This window comes from Aptenodytes forsteri, unplaced genomic scaffold (genome assembly GCF_000699145.1).
Source record: "Aptenodytes forsteri isolate BGI_AS27 unplaced genomic scaffold, ASM69914v1 Scaffold166, whole genome shotgun sequence".
NCBI lineage: Eukaryota > Metazoa > Chordata > Aves > Sphenisciformes > Spheniscidae > Aptenodytes > Aptenodytes forsteri.
In genome coordinates, this window is record NW_008796110.1 from 3,890,279 (window position 1) to 3,911,467 (window position 21,189).

At 39.9% G+C, this 21,189-nt stretch overlaps 1 protein-coding gene across 1 annotated transcript in view; it reads left to right on the plus strand.

Moving 5' to 3' along the window:
• Positions 1-21,189, plus strand: part of CADPS2 (calcium dependent secretion activator 2) — a 347,118-nt gene that overhangs the window by 51,820 nt on the left and 274,109 nt on the right. Inside the window, exon 2 of the mRNA XM_019474039.1 lies at positions 19,737-19,850. Within this exon, the coding sequence (XP_019329584.1) occupies positions 19,737-19,850 (114 nt within the window). The remainder of the gene's footprint in view (positions 1-19,736; positions 19,851-21,189) is intronic.

Consider the following 21,189-nt stretch of genomic DNA (forward strand, 5'->3'; position numbering starts at 1 on the left):
GAGAAGAATCTGGGCTGTAGCAACGTCGCATGCCAGTGCACTGGAACACACGGGCTCTTGTCTGAAGTTGCAGAGGTGCTGCTGGTACTGTAAATGACATTGGAAATCATCCTGTACTGTGGGAAATACTCATGGTGACAGAGTTGACTTTTGATGATGTCAGAATACCCTCCCTGGTTAATCTCGGCCTGCTTTCTAGTGTATTAATCAGTTAAATGCCGTTCTTACAATTTAGCCTAATTACTTTATATTTCCTTGAAATATAGCCTATTTGCTTGACTTCAAGTAATTGTAACTATATGGGAAACTACCTGTTTTTTGGGGATTCTTTTTAAAAATATTCTTAAACAATAAAGACTTGAGCAAAAGCTATACCTCTGGAAGAGCTGAGTTAGATCATTAATAGGTTTATTTGTGATTCTTAGAAAGCTTACTGCAGTTTTAAAGTAACAATTTAAACATAACCTTTTGGTTTACATTATATGTAAAGAGGTTGAATTATTGCTTCATACACTAAATGTTGCTCAGCCTCAGTTATGCAGTCATCATCCAAATGATTATAATAAGCCCTTGAAGGCTTAAATTTTTGCTTAACGGCTTAGTGTGTTGGAGGCAAAACTTGTTCCACTGTTTAGTTTAACCAGTGGCTTTAGCTGTTGATAGTCAACTAGGCAATTTTGGTATGTCTGTGCTTGCTTGTTTTCATCATCTCTATCTACTCTTTTAACTAGACAGAAAACAGTTACCATTGTTATTTCATTCCTTTTTTTTCCTCCTTTGTTTAAGGAATCTTTGCTCCTTGTGAGGGTGGAAAAAACAGGAAGGGTTGTAGAAGATTAAGGCAATAAAATCCATATGGAAAACCCTCTCCAGTTTATTATGTGCATATTGCAAAATTTGTGATCAAAAGTTTCGACTTTGAGAAGAGAGAGGGATGATGGCTTTTTAATTTTCTCCTTTGTGGTAGCTAGAAGAAGGTATTTTGATATAGCTGATTTTGAAAAGGGGAATTGTAGAGGTAGAAGATGTAACTCCTGTTGGGCAATGTGTTTCCCATATCACCTGGAACAGCTCTACTGACTAATAGGAAAAAAAACAAAACCAAAAAACAAAACAACCCCCACCTGTAATCCTAAACTTCACAGATTTTCTGTTCTTCAGGTTTTTTTGAGATTTTTAACTAGATGAAAAGCAAAGATGTAATTTTTAGTTTAAACTTAAAACATTTTTTCCTGGTATTAGCAGTAGTGCCTGTGTATCTTCCAAGAGCTGTATGATGTGTAGTTTCTTGGTTCTCTTCCTAGATTACTTGGATATCAAATTTACATATATGTCTTAGGATGGTAGCAATTTAAGGGAGTGAAATGACTCTCAGAACCATAACTTGTAATATGTTAATCAAACACATCATACTGCAAATACTTGTCAGCGTAGAAGTAAAGGTAAATTGAGAAGAGTTCACTGGTTCCATTTCTACACTTCATAAATTTGGGAATGAATTTCAGCAGACCGAAGTGAAAATGTTCCCAGTAGATTTTTAATGAACGTTCAGGAATAACTCAGGTAAGTAGGAAACCTTACTTATCTGCAGCCCATGTTACTCTGAGGGCTAGTCTCTGATTGCTGTTGTACCCAGTTAGGGTTTTTCTTGAAGCTCTTGGCTCCCTCTTTTCTTCCTTTTTGTACTTGTCTATGAAAATCTGGCACAGGACATTGCCCCTTGGTGCTTGGATCGCGTCGAGCTTTGTCCTTGCCTTGCAGCTGGCCAGTTTCAATGCCAGAAACCCCGGTGAATCTGATGCTTCAGACTGCTGCTATTTGTTCACGACTGTCCAATTTAATTTGTGTATGTCTTTTTTTCCCCTCTATTTCTTCACATTATAAAGTAAATTTTTCTAGTGTAAGCAGAAACTAAGCACAATATGTGATTAAAAGTTTTATTGTCTTGTGTTAGGATGTCAGTAGTGAAGGGATTTCATCAAGTGTAAAAGCTGGTTGACAGACTCCATCCTCTCCTTCATACCCTCAGACCAAGTTATAAAACCAGTTGTTGTTTCAAAGTTGTTTGCTGTGTACATAAAATCCAAGCAGTTTAGTAACCAAGCAGTTACCAAAAACTGTATTTATAATATTATTTTTCTAGACTGTATTCCCTCGACTGCTGTTTTCTAAATAAATAATCATTGAATTCTAATAATATTTCTTACAACTAGATTTCCTGTAACTGTGTGGTACTTTTCCTTGCCTGTTTTCTTTAGCTAGCTCCTAATCAGAAATGTAAGACCTCTACAATATTTATTTAATGTTGATCTGACTCATTTTTTTTCCCCTCTGCACTGAGTTTAACAAATGCACATATCCCAAAACACTGTGTCAGTCAAGTTCCCTTTCAAACCTTAATGAACAATCTGTGACAAGTTAATTAGGGATATTTATAACAGTTCTAGACTTCGTAAAGTATTTATATGAAAAAGTTATTAGATGCTATACTGTCCTCTGAACAAAGAAATGCTCTTCTATGAGTTAAAATTTGGAGGTAGTAAAAATGGAGTTCATCTGTTGCTGTGTCCTGTCTTTCCAGAAGAAACCCTGGCACTGATTTAAGTGATTTAATCTCTAGCAAACATTAGAGAAGAGGAAATTAACATGGTCACTTGTTGGCTGATTCTTGGGTTGAGCTGAGGGTCAGCATAATATTGTTGCTATACAATGATTTCCACATTTGCGTTACTTTATCTAGTCAAAGGACAGTTATTTCTTCTGTCTGAATGCTTTGGCAAGTGACAACCTACTGAACTTGGCTCAAGCTTGATTCCCTCACTTGAATCTGGTGCTGTCTGTCCCTGCTGCGCCCGGCTTGCATCCGATGCTGTTGCCTTTTCCTGCTGGTCTCTTGCTGTGTTTTATCAAACCTGATTCCACAGTGTGCCCTGGGAATTATTGCAGTCTAAATCAATGGTATAGGACTGTCAAGTTTTCTGTCACTCTTCTCTTTCCAGCCTCATTCCTGCAGGTGTACTATGCTTTCACTTCCTAGCAGGTAAGCGTGCACTGTTGATAGTTGCTATAAGAAAGGAATACTGAGGTTTCACAGGCATAGGCTGTTCTCGCCAAGACTCATGAATCCTACCATGAGTATAAAAAAAGAGCATCTTTTAAGAAAATTAATCATAGGTGAATCTTCAGATTCACATGTTTTTGTAATGAAAGTACTTGTGTTTGAAGTGACTTTTTCCCTAACCTGATTATTTGGATTGTTACATTGGAGAACATCTTGAGGCCTTTGTTCTTTGTTATTTGATATAGGGAGGCTGTATAAAAAGAGGAGGGAAATAAAACATACTTGCTGTATGCTGTTCAGACTAAGAATGAAGACCTTAGAGGTAACACTACCGGTGGATCCTCTTTGTTATATTACAAATTAAAAAAAAAATTCTTTCCTGGAGAATGAGGTTTACTAACTACCTATATTTATTGTTGAGTTGAATATACATGTATGGAGTAAACAAATCTGTAGTATTGTATCGTACAACCTCATTGTTTGTTGTGATTCATTTGGTTTACTCATTGAAGAGAGAGCAAGTTATCAATACATCCAGCATGGTACAGAGTCATGTTTCAACTGGCAGACAGTCAGCTTTTGTTTTCAATATTCTGTCCTGTTTAGTATTCAGAGCATGGAGGAGAACGTGATGTAAGGGAATTGGTTTGCTGTTTTACTGACTGACTCAGCCATTTAACTCTGTTCCCTCAAGGAATCAAAGACTTCAATAAAGGAAATACATTTTGCCAATAACTTTCTATGGAAATAAGTGCAGCTTAATAACTTTTTAAATTAGTGCTAATGTTATTGCACAGTGGAGAACACCTTAATTAAACTTGTCTTTTGGTTTTTTGTTTCCTCTAAGTCTGTATTACTGATACTGAAATCCCATGTAAATCTAACCTCTGATTTATAATTGGAGATGAGATTTTTTTTTTTTTTTAAGTTGAAACTTCAATTGAAAGGTGATTTCTTCCACTATTTCTTGTGGGAAAGCAGAATTTTGCTATGACTTTATTCCTCCTTATTTTTTAAGTAGGATAAGTGATAGGGTTAAGGCCAGACTTTTATGCTCTATTTTCACAGAATTAAGTTTCTCTCAATGCTTCGTATTGTGCATTGCAGTGTGTCTGATGGTCCCTGTTGCTTGCACAAAAGGGCTGTATGGGAAATGAGTTTTTAGTTAAATGTTGTTTTGAAAACCTAATAAAATATCCTAATGCATGAATATTAGGGACCTAAACCCCAAAGTTTCTCTATAAATTGATTTAGAAAAATGCATCTGTGTAAAACTGGTGATATGACTGAATTATATCTCAACTGTCTACCTTCTTTTCATGGCAAAAGAAAGGAGCAGGTATTTGCAGTGGTGAATAATCACGTCTTTGGAAGACAACGGTACTGTGCTCATTAGGTAGAATTTGAAATAATAACTCAAGTTTAAGTAGCTTGTGTTGAATGTAGGAAAAGTTGGATCACAGAGATTATTTAGGGGGAAGTAAAAATTCTGCCTGGAAGGACGACTGAGCCGAAGCTGATTTAGATTTCTAGTCCTGGTTGAGACTTGCGGTGTCCATCCATGAGCAGTGAGGGAAGGAAGGAAGGAAAGGGGGACTCAAGCATAGACAGCATTGTGAGCCTCTGAGGAGGGCTGTACTGGACCCAGGTTGACACCTGAGCACCATGGGAGAGATACCAGAATGCCAATGTAACACCAGTCCCTTTTTCTAAGTGAAACCTGAGGTGAGGGAAGAAGAAAAGAGAACTATGGGTTGTCTGCTTAGATAAGCCTGTTGAATGAGATCCACTTGTGCATGTGAGCTGAGGTGAATGCAAAGGTGAAATCTTCTGGATCCTCTCTGAAGCATCTGTGAGGAAAAAGATATATAAGCAGAAAATTGATTTATGAAAGCTGAAAGACTGCAGAATTTTGAAAACAATACAAAAATGGGGAAGACAAAGATACAACGTGGGTTATGATTGGGAAGAAATCATTGAAGATCTTGATGAAAGCTATTCTGATAACATCAGTGCATAGCTTATATAGTTTACATAGGGTGGAGGTAGAGATCTACAGGGAGACGTTATAAATGGTGTCGTTTCTGCTTGTATTTTGAGTAATGTAAATTCAAATGTTAAAGGTACATTTTTATTCGTGAGGGTGGGGGGTGGTTGTTTTTCAGGGTTGTCTTCTGCCTTTCTGCTGGGAGTATGCCTGACAGAAGAGAAGGAGGAGAGGTGAGATGGGGAGCAGCATGCTAGAAGCTCTGTGGTCACCAAAGCTGGAGGCAGGAGTAAGGAAGGAGGGGAGAGCAGATGTGGAGGCCTCAGGTTATTGCTAGGAAAGGGACAATTTTGAGGCCAGTGGAGGGAAATGAAGGGGATGTTGGGGAGCAGTAGGGGCAGGCCGGCCCTTAAGGGGAGGCAGGCTGGGATGCCGGCGGGGGGCTGGAGTCAGGATTGGGTCTGGAGGCAGGGTCAGCCTCCATCTGGTGGTCCCCTGGGAAGGCCATGGTGATGAGGTAGGCCCAAGGCCAAGCCAAGGAGTCATGTCAGTGGGTGAGGATCGGGCTGAGTATGAGGGAGGCAGGAGACAGGGTGCTGACAAGCGCCACGCAGCCACCACAGGGGCCAAGGGTGAGCGGCTCCCAAGGCAGGAGGGTCAGGACCTCCCTGCTGCCCTTCTCCACCACAGCTCTTTGCCACAAAGGGGCAGATCTCTGACTCAGCCAGCACATTGTACAGCAGAGGTGACCAAACCAGGTATTTCACTCAGAAATGTTAACATACTAATACTGTCTGTTATTCAAGTCACCTGGGGTGTGAACACATATGTGCTGGAGACCAAATTAAAGCTCAGCAGTTACAGGAATTGTGGTGGCCTGAATTGTGCACATCAGAAGGACTGATCGCAGAAGGACTTGGTAAGAACCAAGGAGCATCCGTGTTGGGTTGCTTTATACAGCATTTTCACAAGGGAAGACAGAATTAACACTCAGGAATGAATTTGCAGATGATAATTAGTAGGTAGTGTGATAGCAAATACTGTGACTTCATTTCAAATGGTTAAGAGGAGGGAAATATTTAATTAAGTAAAAAAGGAAACAGAATCCAGAGTTTTGATTATGAAAGAAAAACAACAACAAATGTTTTCTTTTTAATGTATGAAGCTGCTTCTTCCCTCCAAAGAAAGAACAGGAACAAGGGTGAGATGGGAAAAAGATGCTCATAAACAGAAGTAAATTCTAAAAGGCTTGGATGATATGAATACATACCAAGCAGAAGAAATCACTTAGCATAGCAAAAGGCAGCACTAGAAATAGGATTAAAATGCAGCAAAAAAAGAGAAAGTTCTGAATCACTATCAGGAAAAGCCTGACAATAAAATCTGTTAGCTACTGTTATAATTTCCCAATTTAATGATTATGAAGATCCCATTGCTTGGAACCTCTAAAACAGAACGGACAGCCATTATATCCCATTCTTGGAACCTCTAAAACAGAACGGACAGCCATTTATTTGTGATATTCTAGGTGGATTTTTTTGAGCACTTGTTTTTTTAAGGGAATTTTAATCAAGTGTTTTCTTGTGGCTCTTAGGTATATAAAGATTGCCTGGGGAAATACAACTTTGGATAGAATTAGTATACCATTCTCTTGGGCCTCTCTTAAGAAATGTGTGAAGTCTGACAGATTTATTTAGAATGTGAAAAGTGTACATTTAGATTTATATACTGTATTTTCCTTCTATATTTTAATGTTATAGCTTACAGTTCTGAGACAAGCTCATTTTTACGGAAAGGTGAGTGAATTTGGACTAATTGATGAATTTACTTTACCTGTTAATAAAGATGGTGCGGAAAAAAGATGTCAACAGGTGTTTGAGTGCTGTGTGTAAACTTTTCACAGACTAAACCAATGCTTCAACAAAAGAGGACACCATAGTCATGTACAGTATATGTATGTATAACCAAAATGAGATTGACTGTGGAATGCTCGATGTTGCGTTTCAGATACGTGGGTCAATGTGATGAAGTGTGTAAATTTGGATAGTATGGCTATGTACTTTGGTATAGAAAGGATGAATTGAATCCGATGTACACAGACATCTGACAAAACATGTTTGATTGTAATATGCTCGAGGATCATATGTTATCTCTGCATCCCTTTTGAAAGGCTTTTTTTTTCAGTTTGAGAATTTGAACCTAAGTGGACTGCTGCCTAAAGCTGCAATCAGATGTCATTATAAAATCTGTATTGCTCACCCAGTAGTTTCAGCTGCGTAAATTAAGCCCTGAGAACTTTCTGCAAACTGACCAGAAGGACTGTGATGATCTACTCTGTCTTCCTAATTATGTGCATTTAAAAATGCATCCTGTTCCTTTTTTCAAATCCTTTCTTTCTGCTAGAACATTTGGTTCAGGAAGATGTTCCTTTGTACTTAAGTCGTCAAATGATGGAGAGTCTCCTACATGTCTTGATGAGCAGGACCTAGTGGTGTATTTTTTTTTTTGTCTTTAAGAATTTTCATTTGAGTGTATTAGACTGCTGATGTAGAATAATGCTGTAGCCATTATGGCTCTTGGGTGTAAGGAGAGTGAGATTTGTGGGAGAAAATTAATACCTTCTATTAGACTGGTCTGTATGGTTGGGCGAGGGGGAGAAGGCATGTGAGATGTTCAAGTTTGAGATAGAAGCATAAAATTTCAGAGTTAACTGCTAGCTGGGGATAATTGTTCTTCATTGATATACGTTACAGTACTCAATCAGGCTGTGTTAGAGAATAGATAGTTGTGGAAAGTGTACATGGGTATTGGGGAGGACATGATAAAGCTTCTACCTATTTATTGGACATTTCTCTGGTATAATTTTATAATGTAACACAAAACTAAACTTTCTTGGGTACCTGAGCACTGCAATCCTCTAGGTTTATGAAAATTAGTTCCCAGAGATAGCTCTGAGAGATGGGGCTGGGAGGTCAGAGATAGAGCACTTTCATGGAAGTGCTCTCTTTGCTGTTAAGAAAGTGTTTGTGCGAGTTGGTTGCCATGTGCAGTTGCTTGGTTTCATCCCTGTGGTTTTCATGAGGTCATCTGCTATGCTGGTTCAAAATCATATTATGTGCTGAGAAATAAATGTATTCAGGGATTTGGATGTGTCTGTCACAGAGGATGTTTATTGTGATGGCTATCCAGATGTTTGTATTCATTGTTCAGATAGTGTGTAGATGTTTGTGATAAATGGATTCCTGAGGCTTGTCAAAAAGTAGGAGATGGAAATGTTTGAAGGGTCATCTTGAGAGGCTGGGGAAGGATTTCAAAGTAGAAATTTCTCCCACTACAGGTTTCCAAGGTAGGAGAGTATGTGACAAATATAAGTGTACGAAATGACATGAGGCGATACCTGGATAGCTCATTCAAAGCTGCAGTCTCTTTCACAGCAGTGGTGTCCTTGCGAGACAAAACTGAAGGTCACTGGGGTTAGCACAGTATTTTTGGGTTTTTTTTTTCCTATGGTCCTTAATATTATGGCTCTTTGAGCATCCTAGTTCTACCATACCATAGCTAAATTGGGTTGTGTCTGGTAACGTGTAAAGTACGTGTGTCTGTATGATGTGAAGACATAACTGTTAATGACCTTACAGGCCAGGCTTTACCTCTGTTTCTTTAGGTTCTTCTGTTTGTTAACTGGATTGGAAAAACAGTCCATCTAGACAACTACACTATTTCTAACAGTGGCCTTAATCAGATGCCTAGGCGGAGACTGAAAATGGAGCAAGTGTATGTGGTAATTCCCGTAATTATATATCTCAGAAATTTCCTGTACCGGATGAGGGGGAGTGGAGGTTGTATTTAGCGTGTAGCATTTCTGTGCATATAACCTGCAGTAGATTTCTTCCATAAACTTGTCTAGTCTCCCAAGTAAATTTTTGGTACCTACAGTGTACTTTGGCAAGGTGTTGACACATGTCTGTTATCCACTAATCTTGTTAAATGTTCTTGACATTAATTTGTTAGTTGGAGTTGAAGGCAAGTAATTAATGAGATAGTTTTTTAAATGTGAATTTATTGCCCTTAACCTGAAGAGTGATTCAGTGGTGTGGACCGTCTGCTCCTATCTAGTTCTAGGGAAACCAGAAAGCTTTAGTTCAAAATTACTGTTTGTGCTGCAATTATGTATTGCCAATTTATCTTTCCAATCTCCATAAAGAAGTGGTATTTTCTTGTTTCTGTTCGGATGATGAACTGGAGGAGGGTACAGGTGGGTTGACCAAAAGATGCTGATGTACAAGTATGGTAATCAAGCATAGATTAGCTTGGAAAATAGAACTGAATGCAGCCTCGGCACATTCTCAGATGTGCCTCAAATTGAGAGGAGCATTTGCTAGCAGAAGGGCAGGGCCTTCTGGGGGAGGTCAGGGGACTCCTGATTTCCTGGAAAAATGAGCTAACAAAAATCTCCAGACATTCAGCATAGACAAAAGCCAAGCCACACTTTCAGGCCAGAGCCCCATTCATCTTTACAGGCAAGAGACTGACTGGCTGGGTCTTCTACAGCAAAGGACCTGGGGATCCTGATGAAGAGCAAGTAGAGCGTGAGTTGGGGGAACGAAGGCTGGCTGCGTGTTCAGCTGTATTAGCAGGAGTGCGGCTAGCAGGTCAAGGGAAATATGTTTATTTTCCCATCTGCTTGACACTGGTGTGGCCACATCTGGAATACTCTGCCCGTTTTGGGGTCCCCCAGTAGAAGAGTGGTATCAACAAACTGGAAGAAGTCCATCAGGGTCCCCTCAGATGCTTAGAGAGGTGGAAGACGTGATACACAAGGGGAGGTGGGGAGATCTGGGTTGGTTTAGTCTGGAGAAGGTTAAGAGGTTAACTGCTGTCTTGTAGTGCTTAAGGGGGACAGGGCTATAGAGAAGATGGAGCCAGACTCTTTTTAGAGGTGCACAAGAAAAGAACAGGAAGGAATAGTCACAAGCCACAACACAGGAACTTCTGACTAGGTATTAGGAGGCTGGGGGGGAGGGGCCGGGACTTCAGAAAGAGCATTGGAGCAGGTTACACAGAGAATCTGCAGTATCTTCATCCTTGGAGATACACGAAGCTTGTCTGGACAAGGTCCTGAACAGCATGATATATCTTCAGAGCTAGCCTTGCTTTGAGAAGGAGGTTTGACTAGGTGAGTTCTAGAGGTCTCATCCATCCTAAATTTCTCTGTTTCACGGCCCTCACAAATAAGGTAGATGGCGTATGGACACAATTCTGCTTATTAATTAAGCTAGATAAATTTTTGTGGAAAATATTTTGTAAAATTACCTAGTTTGGTGAAATAATGTTTTAAACGTTATCAGAACCCAGAATAAAATGGATACTTTGTTCTGGATTTTGTTCCAACTTTTATTGTTATCCTTTCTATTCCTTGAATTTAAGCCAAACTAGTCCTGAAACATGTTGCCACAGTGTGTCATGGGCATATATCTTGTATTTGCCAGATGCCAAACAGAAATTACAATCTCTTAGTTTTGCTTGCATTTCCATCACTGAGAAGAATAATTTGAATTTCTTTTTAATTCCATTTTTCAGAGACGGGAAAATTTTGTTATCTCTGAAACCTCCATGCATTCTTTTTTTTTTTATCAGAACTGATAGAAACTGAGAAGGGCATGCAGAAGTTATGTGTGTGGGGAAAAAGCTGACATTTGCACAACCAAGGAAGGGTTGTATGATCACATTGTCTCCTTAGAAAGTGGGCTAAAACGGAACATGAATGTCAACCTTGGAAAGATGAGAGTAGGTTGGAGGAACATGTATTTTGCTGATGCTTCTGTTAGTTCAAGCAGCTCTGCTGTAGCCTCCTCAGCTACTCTTTGCTGGCAAAATGTCCCGGTGTAAGGTTGTTGGCAAACAAAGCTCTTCAGTGCAACACTTTTGAGGTATGAAAAAGCTGTTTCTGGTAGCTTAATTTATATGTGGAGAAGTTTTGCAAAATGAGAAAGCTGGTTTCTTGGAGCAAATAGTTCTCGGGGTGCACAGTTGACATGGGGTGGAAAAGAAGATGTAGATGCAGAGGAGGAAGACAGGAGCTGTGCTGTAGGAACTGATGTAAATCCATTCAGTCCAGCACAGTTTGAACTGCTGATGTACACTGTGAGTCAGAGCTGTACATCTATCTACATGTTAGCAGCAGTTACCTCTAAAACTTCCCTCAGTTTTCGTTTCTGGAAAGGCACTGGTAGCTGAGGTTCCCACTATGGGCCAGGATCACTGTGTGTGCAGCTCTGCTAGGCATAATTTTCATGGTCACCCGCACAAGCCATCATCAGCTTTCTTGGCTGGAAGCTTTGCTTGCGTAGTTTTCAGGCATGACTGATCTCCTTGTGGCTCTGGCAACCTCAAGGAAGTAACACCGTGGTGCCACTGTGTACTCTGCATGGGAGATGGCCCCAAACAGTGGTGGCACGAGGGACAGCAAAACATAGCTGACCTAGCTGTATCGTGTCTATGCAGCCACTCAAGACTGAGAGGAGATCAGTGAAGTCTGCCACACAGAAGAAACAAATACAATAATATAAATCTAGCTGATGACTGTCAGCTAAATTCTACAGCAAATCTCAGGTAGTAGGAGTAGGTACAAAGAAAATTATTGCAATTGCACTGACAACCTCATCTCAGAGGAGATAGCTTTTATTGGGGTGTGATATTTACTGCATTTGGGACAAACATGTAGCAGATGCTTTCTTTCCTGGTATGGCATAGGCTGTAAAAGGTTGACAATTTTTTTCAACAGTAAAGAAATCTACTATCGCTATGAGGAACTTCTAAGTAGTTACGTTTTTCTGCATTTCTTGATATCTTTTCATTCTTCTGTCTAAAAACTAGGAGAGTCTGATCCCCTCCCCCCCCCCGAATATTTGTTCCCCTTCATTATCAAAATACTTATTTTTCTTTTCCTCTCAGGTGGCCAATTTGACCTTTTTGGAAGCTGTCTTCCGTTCTATATTTTGGCAGTCAGTGTGGTACGCTTGAATTACTTCATATAAATCAGACTTTGCCTTGGCTCACTGCCTGTGATTTTTGTCCCATCCCCTCTACTCCCTGAAGAAAACCAATGCCCAAACTCTCTGTCCTTGTGAAATGTTTTACAATCCTGACAAAGAATCTTGAATATGCTGCTCTGGACAATGAAAATATTTAAAATTTCAGACTTAATGATACAGAAAATATTTCTAACTTAGAATGAAATACCCTGTAAGTGGAATTGAATGACCCGTACATTATTGGTAGTGTTTCTGGTTTTTAAACAAGTGGCAGACCAACGAAAGGTAAATGCCATGTTGTGCTTGTTTGATTATAAAGAATGAGAAATTTGTTTGGTAAATGTATTAGCTGATTTTGGAAATCTAATATTTGATTCTATGAGGCACTGAATTGCTTCACAACGAGCATGTACACAGGGTAGTCTGCGCTGAGTGACAGCAAACACAATCCTTACAGACACTGTTTTACTTGGAATAACTTCAGCTTTAAGAAAATCAAACAACATCTAAGGTTGCTAAGTGACAGCAAAATATTTATCCGTTATTTAGAAAATCAAACCGGTTTATGCAATGAATAGTAAAGGACAACATATATTGTGTGCCACCCACATGCCGTATAGGACCATTCTTGTATACGATGAAGACCTGCATAATTCAGGAAAGTAACCACAGCTATCCATCCCTGTCTTAGTACTGAGATTCTCTAATACTATTTATTTAGTCTTCTTCCTCAGAAGAAAATCTCTCGAGTAATTCACTATAAATGAACGCTCTCCGTCTCTGCTCTGAAACACAAGTAATATTCTTGTTTGTGTAGGCAGGTACTGGAAGAGGAGGCAAGGTAGGGGAGAAGAGGGGGAAATGGAGTGAGAATTGCTGTTTATAACTGGCTATTTGCTTTGCAGGCTTATTCTCATCACTGATGTGAGATGAAGCTCATTAACAGCCAATGATGTGGCACAGGCTTTTCGTTTTTCTGGAAGGAGAGAATAATGATGGGTTCAGGCTAAGGCTCTGTGCCCTGCCCTTGACTCTCGCAGAGGAAGTGTGCTTGTGGCTTTCCCGAGTCCAGCCCTATGGATAAAGCCCTCCCCACCACCATGGGTGGTGGTGGTAATCTGGGGTTGCAGCAGGGTTGGTCAGGGACGAAGACTTGGGTGGCTCTTGAGTCTCGCTCGGCAGTAGAGTGAGAGTTGTTTCAAGTGTTGTTAGATGCTGTCCTGCCGTTTCTAAGGCTCATTTGGGAAGAGGAAAGCCTGCTGTGATGGGTTGACCAGTACCCCTGCACAGCTGAGCTGGGAGACCCTGCAGAGGAGGTGCAGGAAGGGGGTTCCTGAGCTCAACACCTTTGAGCACGCTACTACGGTTGGAGGATTTGGGAAGGTGGGGAGACCAGGGAGATGGCAGTTAGATTGGCACTTAACCAGCTACCTTTCAAGGCAGAGTGAAATCATATGAAACAAAGTCTAAAAAAAAAAAATCAAAAAACATGTAAAACGCATACATGTTCCTTTTGTAGGCATGTGGAGCTTCAGTTGAAAACTTGGTTTGATGTGCAAGCGGATCTGTTAAATGTGGAGGGCCTTGAACACATGGTCTATTTGAATTGCTAGGAAATTATTGGTAGATGAATTTTTATTGTCCTGGCAGTGGTGTGTTAAATTGAGCATTGCTGTAAATGCGTTGACCTGTTGTATCGTCCAGGTTTGGTTGTGGCTGAGGGTATGGGCAAGTGGGATGAATTATCCTATAGCAAAACTCAATTCATGACATCAGAAAGTTAGTCCTTGGCATAATTTCTACTCTTTTTTCCTTTTTTTTTCCTTGACAAAGAGCCTGGGAGGACAAGAAACAAAGTTATGTTCAAAGAAGCGTGTGAGAAGTTGGTTGGAAAAGGATTTATTTGTACCTTCATTTCTGTTCATTCAGGAGATGCAAATTTATCTCCTGACTGAAATGGAAGGGAGAGACAGCTGTTTGAGGGAACACTCATCAGGTTATTTCTTTTTCCACTCTTCTCTGCTCTCAAAAAATACAGTTTTGGCTAAAATTGTCTAAAAGCAGCTGCTGCTGTGGAAGGCATTGGACAAAATGGCATGGTTTCGAAATAACAAAGCTGCTTATTTTTAGGAAGTGTTCAGGGACTTAAGTCATGTTTGGTGCTGCAGATCATATACGTTGCAGCTGAGAATTCGGGGCATGGCTCTTTGGTTGGCTCCTCCCTACCCCTTTCTTTTTGTAGTCTGCATAAGAAATATTTTATCTAGCTCTCTCTATAATTGCAGTCATCACCTCCTGCTATTTTCCTAAAATACCCATATGGTCTGAGAAAGGGTAATTTCACACTACAGTGTGGGAGTAGAGAAGAAGCAGTGCTGTTGCTTGCATGTCGTGGTTTAACCCCAGCCGGCAACTAAGCACCACACAGCCGCTCGCTCACTCCCCCTCGGTGGGATGGAGAGAGAATCGGAACGTGGGTTGAGATAGAGACATTTTGATAGGTAAAGCAAAAGCCACGCACGCAAGCAAAGCAAAACAAGGAATTCATTCACTCCTTCCCATCGGCAGGCAGGTGTTCAGCCATCTCCAGGAAAGCAGGGCTCCATCACGCCTAACGGTTACTTGGGAAGACAAACGCCATCACTCCGAATGTCCCCCCCTTCCTTCTTCTTCCCCCAGTTTTATATGCTGAGCATGATGTCATATGGTGTGGAATATCCCTTTGGTCAGTTGGGGTCAGCTGTCCCAGCTGTGCCCCCTCCCAACTTCTTGTGCACCCCCAGCCTACTCGCTGGTGGGGTGGGGTGAGAAGCAGAAAAGGCCTTGACTGAGTGTAAGCACTGCTCAGCAGTAACTAAAACATCCCTGTGTTGTCAACACTGTTTCCAGCACAAATCCAAAACACAGCCCCATACTAGCTACTGTGAAGAACATTAACTCTATCCCAGCCAAAACCAGCACATTGTGTTAAGGTCAGGGGCTTAATGATACTTGCACAGATCCCAGCTCCAAGTGTGAAGATGTGCAACCTGCAGTTATTTCTTTGCTATATTTCTAAAATTGCCACAAGGTGGCAATGGTTCAGAATGTTATTCCTCCAGTACCAGCTCCTTGGCTGACTGCACTTGCGGGGAATAGGGTCAGCCACAGGCTGTGGTTGCAAGCCAGCATCCACTGTGCTCTGGGGCGTGGGGGAGAGGCTGGTTGTGGCCAACACACAGGTCACATTTTAAGCTTTTTCATTTTAAAGGCCAAAATTTTGTAGGAGTCAGTTGTGCTGTGAGTTATGTCTTTGCCAGCTGCTGTGGCTGAGTATGTTTAGGGCAGTAGTGAGCTGCTCTGTGTATTTAGGCAGTGAGAAGCAGAAGAAAATGCTCATAAATCTGGCATCAGACTTTGCGAAGCTAGGGTTTTATTTTTTTCCTTCTTTCTTTCAAAGAGAAGGTAGACAGTTATTACTGTTACAAATAAATAGATGCTTCATTTTTCCTTCAAAATATTGGAGTTTATTAATTAATGAAGTAAAACCTGTGACATTGGAACAACTCCCTAAACTGTCAGATCTGTTTGAAATGCAACTTCTTATAAAAATAAGAATTTAAACTCTGTGTAAGATCCATTTATTGGAATTGTTTAAAGGTATGAGTGGAGCTAAAACAGAAATCCCTCTAGGTTTTCATACCCAAGTTTCACTTTAGAAGGGAAAAAGCAGATCTTTAAATTAGTGCTGAAAGAGGGATATATTGGGATATATAAGACTTCTCTGAAACGTTAAATGCAAGGTGAGAATTTTTTTTAATAGGTAAGTGCTTGAGGCTCTTTTGATACCTTTGTATTACTCTGTAAATTACGAAAAGTTAAATTGCTACTGCAACTTGGAAAAAACTTCTTAATTTAATTAATTAGCTCTTTGAGAAGTTTATTCTGTCTTAAATATATGTTTTCATTCTTTGATAGTCTACTAAGGTTAGCAAATGTAAAATAAAAAATAAACATTACCTTTTGTGAAAGGCACAGGGATGGAGGGGAAGAGAAATTTTTACCTGTTGCGTGGCTACAACAAAGAAAAAGCAAAATTGAAGGCAGCTAATCTTGTTTTCCCTTAAAGTTGTCTTTACTTATCTTCAGTCATTCTGCAGAATGCAATCAAACCTGATATTCTGAGTCGCTGGAATTTAGTTATACATTTTCCCATGAAGCAGCAGTAGTTATTTATGAAGTATCACACAGAGTTACGACAAAAGATTTCAGACCCCTGCGAATGTGAAATCCAAACAAGCAATACAAAACTGAAGCAGGTTGATGGAAAGCAATAGAATCAGTGAGGCTTTGCTGCACGGTTCAGGTGATATTCAGAGTTCAGTTTACATTTGGGGGTATGTGTAGTAATGTCAGTTTTGATTTTTATTTTAATTTTGCTGTTCATGGTTCTTTCTGTTAGAATTAAAATGTGCACACAGAGGCACTGACAGTAAAGATGTCAAGTAGTGAGGGACTGAAAGCAAAGGTCTGACGTATATGGGTCTTGCACAGAGGAAAGGAGGAGAGGGCACGTGCAGTGGAAAGGTAATCCTACTGCAGAAGGATTTTGAGCTCCTTTATGTGAACTCCTACTAGAGGGAATGTGGCCAAGCTTATTGCCCTTAAGTTTAAGCATTTCACTTGGGATTCTGGTTGTGCACGATGTCCTCATCTCTTGTTCCTTGTTAACCAAGATGCACAACTTCAAAGGTAGCCCAGACTTGGACAGGTTGAGCTGTTTGGCAGTGTCCAAGAGTTAATGTCCTGTACAGACGCCTGTTGCTCTGCATTTGCTATTATGGCATTCTAATGCAATTAGACTTCCCTTTTTTCTCCGCATTTCTAAGCTACTACTTTTACTGTTAGGTTTTTTTTGTTTCATTTTTAAAGGCACTTGGCTGCAAATTGAAGAGTGTTAATGAATCCATTAAAAATGACCAACATAAGAAAAAAAAAAATGAGTGGGAATTCACTGTACACTCAATATCCTGACAAAAAAAAAAACAAAAAAAAAACCAGAGGAAATTATGCTACAGCAGACTACTATAAATTATTCTGTATCTTGGCAGTTAACACAATGGTGTCTCTATGTGACAGTACTTGAGACCTGTAAAATATACTTCACATCACCCTCAGTGCAAGGTGTAGCTTTTCATATTTTCCATTGGAATTATTACTATTTTTTAGTTTTGCAGGACAACTTTATTCCCCTAGACATCCAGATTTTGCACTAGAACATAAGTAATTTAAGAAATGTACAGTAATCCTAAAATGCCACTCAACCCTTCCAATTACTTACTACCTGAAGTAGTGAATATGAAAGCCATACATAAATATTTTAAAGGCATTTCAGTTTGCTGAACTATGATGGTTAGAAATTAGGAAGTCAGAATTAAATTTATATTTCATTGCCTTATTCATAATGTTTTTGTTTGATATGTGGGTAATAGACAAGCAAATCACCTGAAGAATGAAGTCTGCAAGCATGAAAACACATTTCCATAATTGCCTTGGCAGGAAGCCTGCATGTTCTTGTGGCAGAGCTGTGAATATTCCATGGGATGAAGGAGCTGCTTGCACAGCAGTGGTGCACCGTCTGCGGGAGCACTCGGCTTTTTTTTTTAAGTTCGCTACGAGAACAAGTGTGTGCTGAAAAAACCTGCAAACCATCCTTAATGATACGCATTTTCCAGTATCTCAGCTTGTCTAATATCTTTAGAAAATGAGAAAAGAATAAGGGGAATCAAATAAAGGGAAAGACCTGTCCTGCATATCTGGGAATAAAGTTTGATTACTGTTAGAAGCAGCTAACCTTTGTGGTGCAGATTCTGTGCAAGGAATGGATGTCTGGCAGACAGGTGGATAGATGCCATTTTTGGTGTATGTGCAGACATGATACAAATACTTCTCTCCCATTGATTTTTAACTAGCAGTGGTACAGGCTGGCAACGTGTCAGTGTTGGGCTGCTGCTGTCAAGAGCTCATGCAGGAAATTTTTCCAAGTCACAGCAACCTCTGCTGAAGTTCGCTTGCCTCAGCAGGAGGCCTTTTCTTCTGTAGGGGTTTCTTGGGTCTTGTTCTGTACTGCTAATCATTTCGTTAAGATGAGGAACAGAATTACTGTGTATTTTTAACTAGCTTGGATTTCTTTCAAACGCATAGTTCTTTGGCTTTGCATTGCTAATGCCTACATTTCGCCATTTTTCAGAGGACTTCTCATATCAAGTATTTAGATGGCATCTGTACTATTGTTTTCTGTGAAAACAGAACAGCTTTCAGGTTTGCATTCGATTTGGAGAGAGTTTTGCAGTAAATTGCTACTTGTTTCACAGAAGCACATGACTCGACAAACTTAGCAAACTTTATGTAGGATGAAAATCCTCCCTTGATATGAAGGAAATAGAGATTGTCCAAGGTAGGCACATTATTAGGATAACAGTGATTTTGCTAATCTTGTAACAGTGTTGTAGCTTAAATGGCTTCAAAGTGTCAACACTAGAGACCTGAAAGCCTAAGGTCACCATACTTACTGTAGATGCCAAAAAGTTCTTCTGTAAGAAACGATGACGTGATCGGGGTAATGTTATTTGTTGCAGGTTAGCCATTACAAATATAACTTTCTACCCTCTGGAAAAATATTTTCAATTTCTGGCTATACATTTATTTATTTGTTTGTTTTTAACTAAGCGAAATACAGGAAGGATGAAAAAACTTTTCTATCTGTTGTGTTTGAATTTTTGTAATGTTAAATTTAAAGTTCAGGAATACTCACTGGAATAAAGGCTTTATATTAGTTTTAAAGTTCTGGGAAAGCAAACCAACTATTTTTAACTGTTGCTTTGTTATATTAGTATGTATGAAAACCTTTCAGATTTTGCCTTTTCCATAACATTAAACTTTGATAAAAAGGAGTTGATTTCAAGGTTTAATCATGTAATGTTCTCTACCAAGAGTTTGTTTTCAAAATGCACTCAATTTTGATATGAAATCCACCAAATGTAGTTTGGTATCAGTCTTGGAGCCTTGTGGCTGCTGTTCCCCAAGATTAGTTGTTTCACGTCATTCATAGTGGTATAACATCAGTGGCTATAAGTTCATTTTTTTCATAGGGAGCATGTTTCATCCATTTTCTTCACAGTGAGCATGCTTATTAAAACATGCCAATGGTAGCACCTAGATTAGTCCAAAAAATGGAGACATCTCAGTTGTTTTTCACTTATTTGAAGGCTGAAAAAAATCAAAATATTTGAAGACTGGAGCTAAGAGCTAAATTTTATTAGCTGGTGCTGCGCCATGGGGAATGTCAGCCATTCAGTCAGTTTATTCAGCATATACATAAAATACTGCTCAGAAGAAGTACCCATGCAGACTTACCTGTAGCATCCTGAGGACACAAGGGAAAGATTAGAGGCTTAGTTGCATGCTGAGTGCGTGCATGACTTGCTGCAGCAACCTGGCTTGCCCAGGTGGGACTCTGAAGAGCTGCAGCTCACTAGGGAGCCAGCTGGCCAGGGAGCCTCTGCCTTTTCTTCCCTGTTCACATATTCCAAGTGTGTATAGTGCTGCATATTTTTACTTCGAGACTAACTGTATTTATTATTGTTCTCTCCTTTCTCCTTTTTTTCTTGCATAGCTCAATAAGCAACAGCTACAGATGCTGAAGGAACGTTTCCAGGCCTTTTTGAATGGGGAGACGCAAATCGTAGCAGATGAAGCATTTTGCAATGCTGTGCGAAGTTACTACGAGGTAAGTTATGTACTTTGTTTTCTGTATTGTTTAAAAAGTTCATAGGATCTCTTTTAATGCAGATACAAGGAAATAAATTTTAAGTTTCAAAGGCTGTGAACTTCCAAGCCTTCTAGAAACAGCTTCCTCCTACTCCAGCTTTGCCGTTTTAAAAGTTGAAATCCACTGCCTGGGCACAAGGGATAAACTGAACTGAAAAATACTCACCCTTTTTGAAGAAGGAAAAAAAAAAAAAGACTAAAGGAAAAACCCCTGGTGTTAAAAATCTTTCTGGCAGCATTTGATACAACTAGGTACCGCTATCTTTGTCTCCATATGTCTAAGTTAGCACTTTTAATCAGTGCTTCAGTTGTAAGTTACCATCTTGAGAAATACGTCTTTTGATTTTTAGTTACCATGTAGAGTTTTTTAGAGGGGAACCGCCTGTTCCCTTCTTTCCACACCTCTGGGCCAGCTCTCACATTCTGCTGTGACCTTCCAGGCATGTTCAGTGGCTACGGCCACCAGTGCAGATCTTTAGATGTGGTTTTAATTGCCTGAGGGACAGGTCCCATTCCAAACTAAGAGGACAGTTACTGTCCTTTTTGTAACATCAGCAGCACACGGCTAGACAATTTATTACTTACTCTTAGCAAACGGTATTGCGAATTCATTTTGTCTCATCTAACTTCAAACTTGCTCAATGAATCACAAGGGCTGTATGTTAAACTTCTATTTCTTTTGAAGGGTCTTTCTCCATATTTCACTCTACCGCATCTTTTTCCAAATTTTTAGCTTTATTTTTTATATATTATTTGTCCTTTTTCTCTGTCAGCTATTCTTTGTTAGTGAATGAAACTTTTCTTCATGGAGAAGATGTGACATGTCCTAGCTTGGTTTTATCGACATTAAATTATGTTGCACAAAAAAAGAAGAGATGGGGCAGACAAATGGTTTCCTTGTTGTACAGAAATGTGAGAACTCAGTGCGAGTTCCTCCAAATCACAGTCTGATTAGTACTGCGGCAGTTCAAATGAAGGAAATCTCATAAAAACGTTTGTGAAAGGTTGGGGGTGGGGCTAACTTAGTTTACAAGTGTCCTGGTTTCAGCTGGGATAGAGTTAATTTCCTTCCTAGTAGCTGGTACAGTGCTGTGTTTTGGATTTAGGGTGAGAACAATGTTGATAACACACCAATGTTTTAGTTGTTGCTAAGTAGTGCTTACACTGGTCAAGGACTTTTCAGCTTCCCATGCTCTACCAACTGAGAAGGCTGGAGGTGCACAAGAAGCTGGGAGGGGGCACAGCCAAACTGGCCAAAGGGACATTCCATACCATGTGATGTCATGCTCAGTATATAA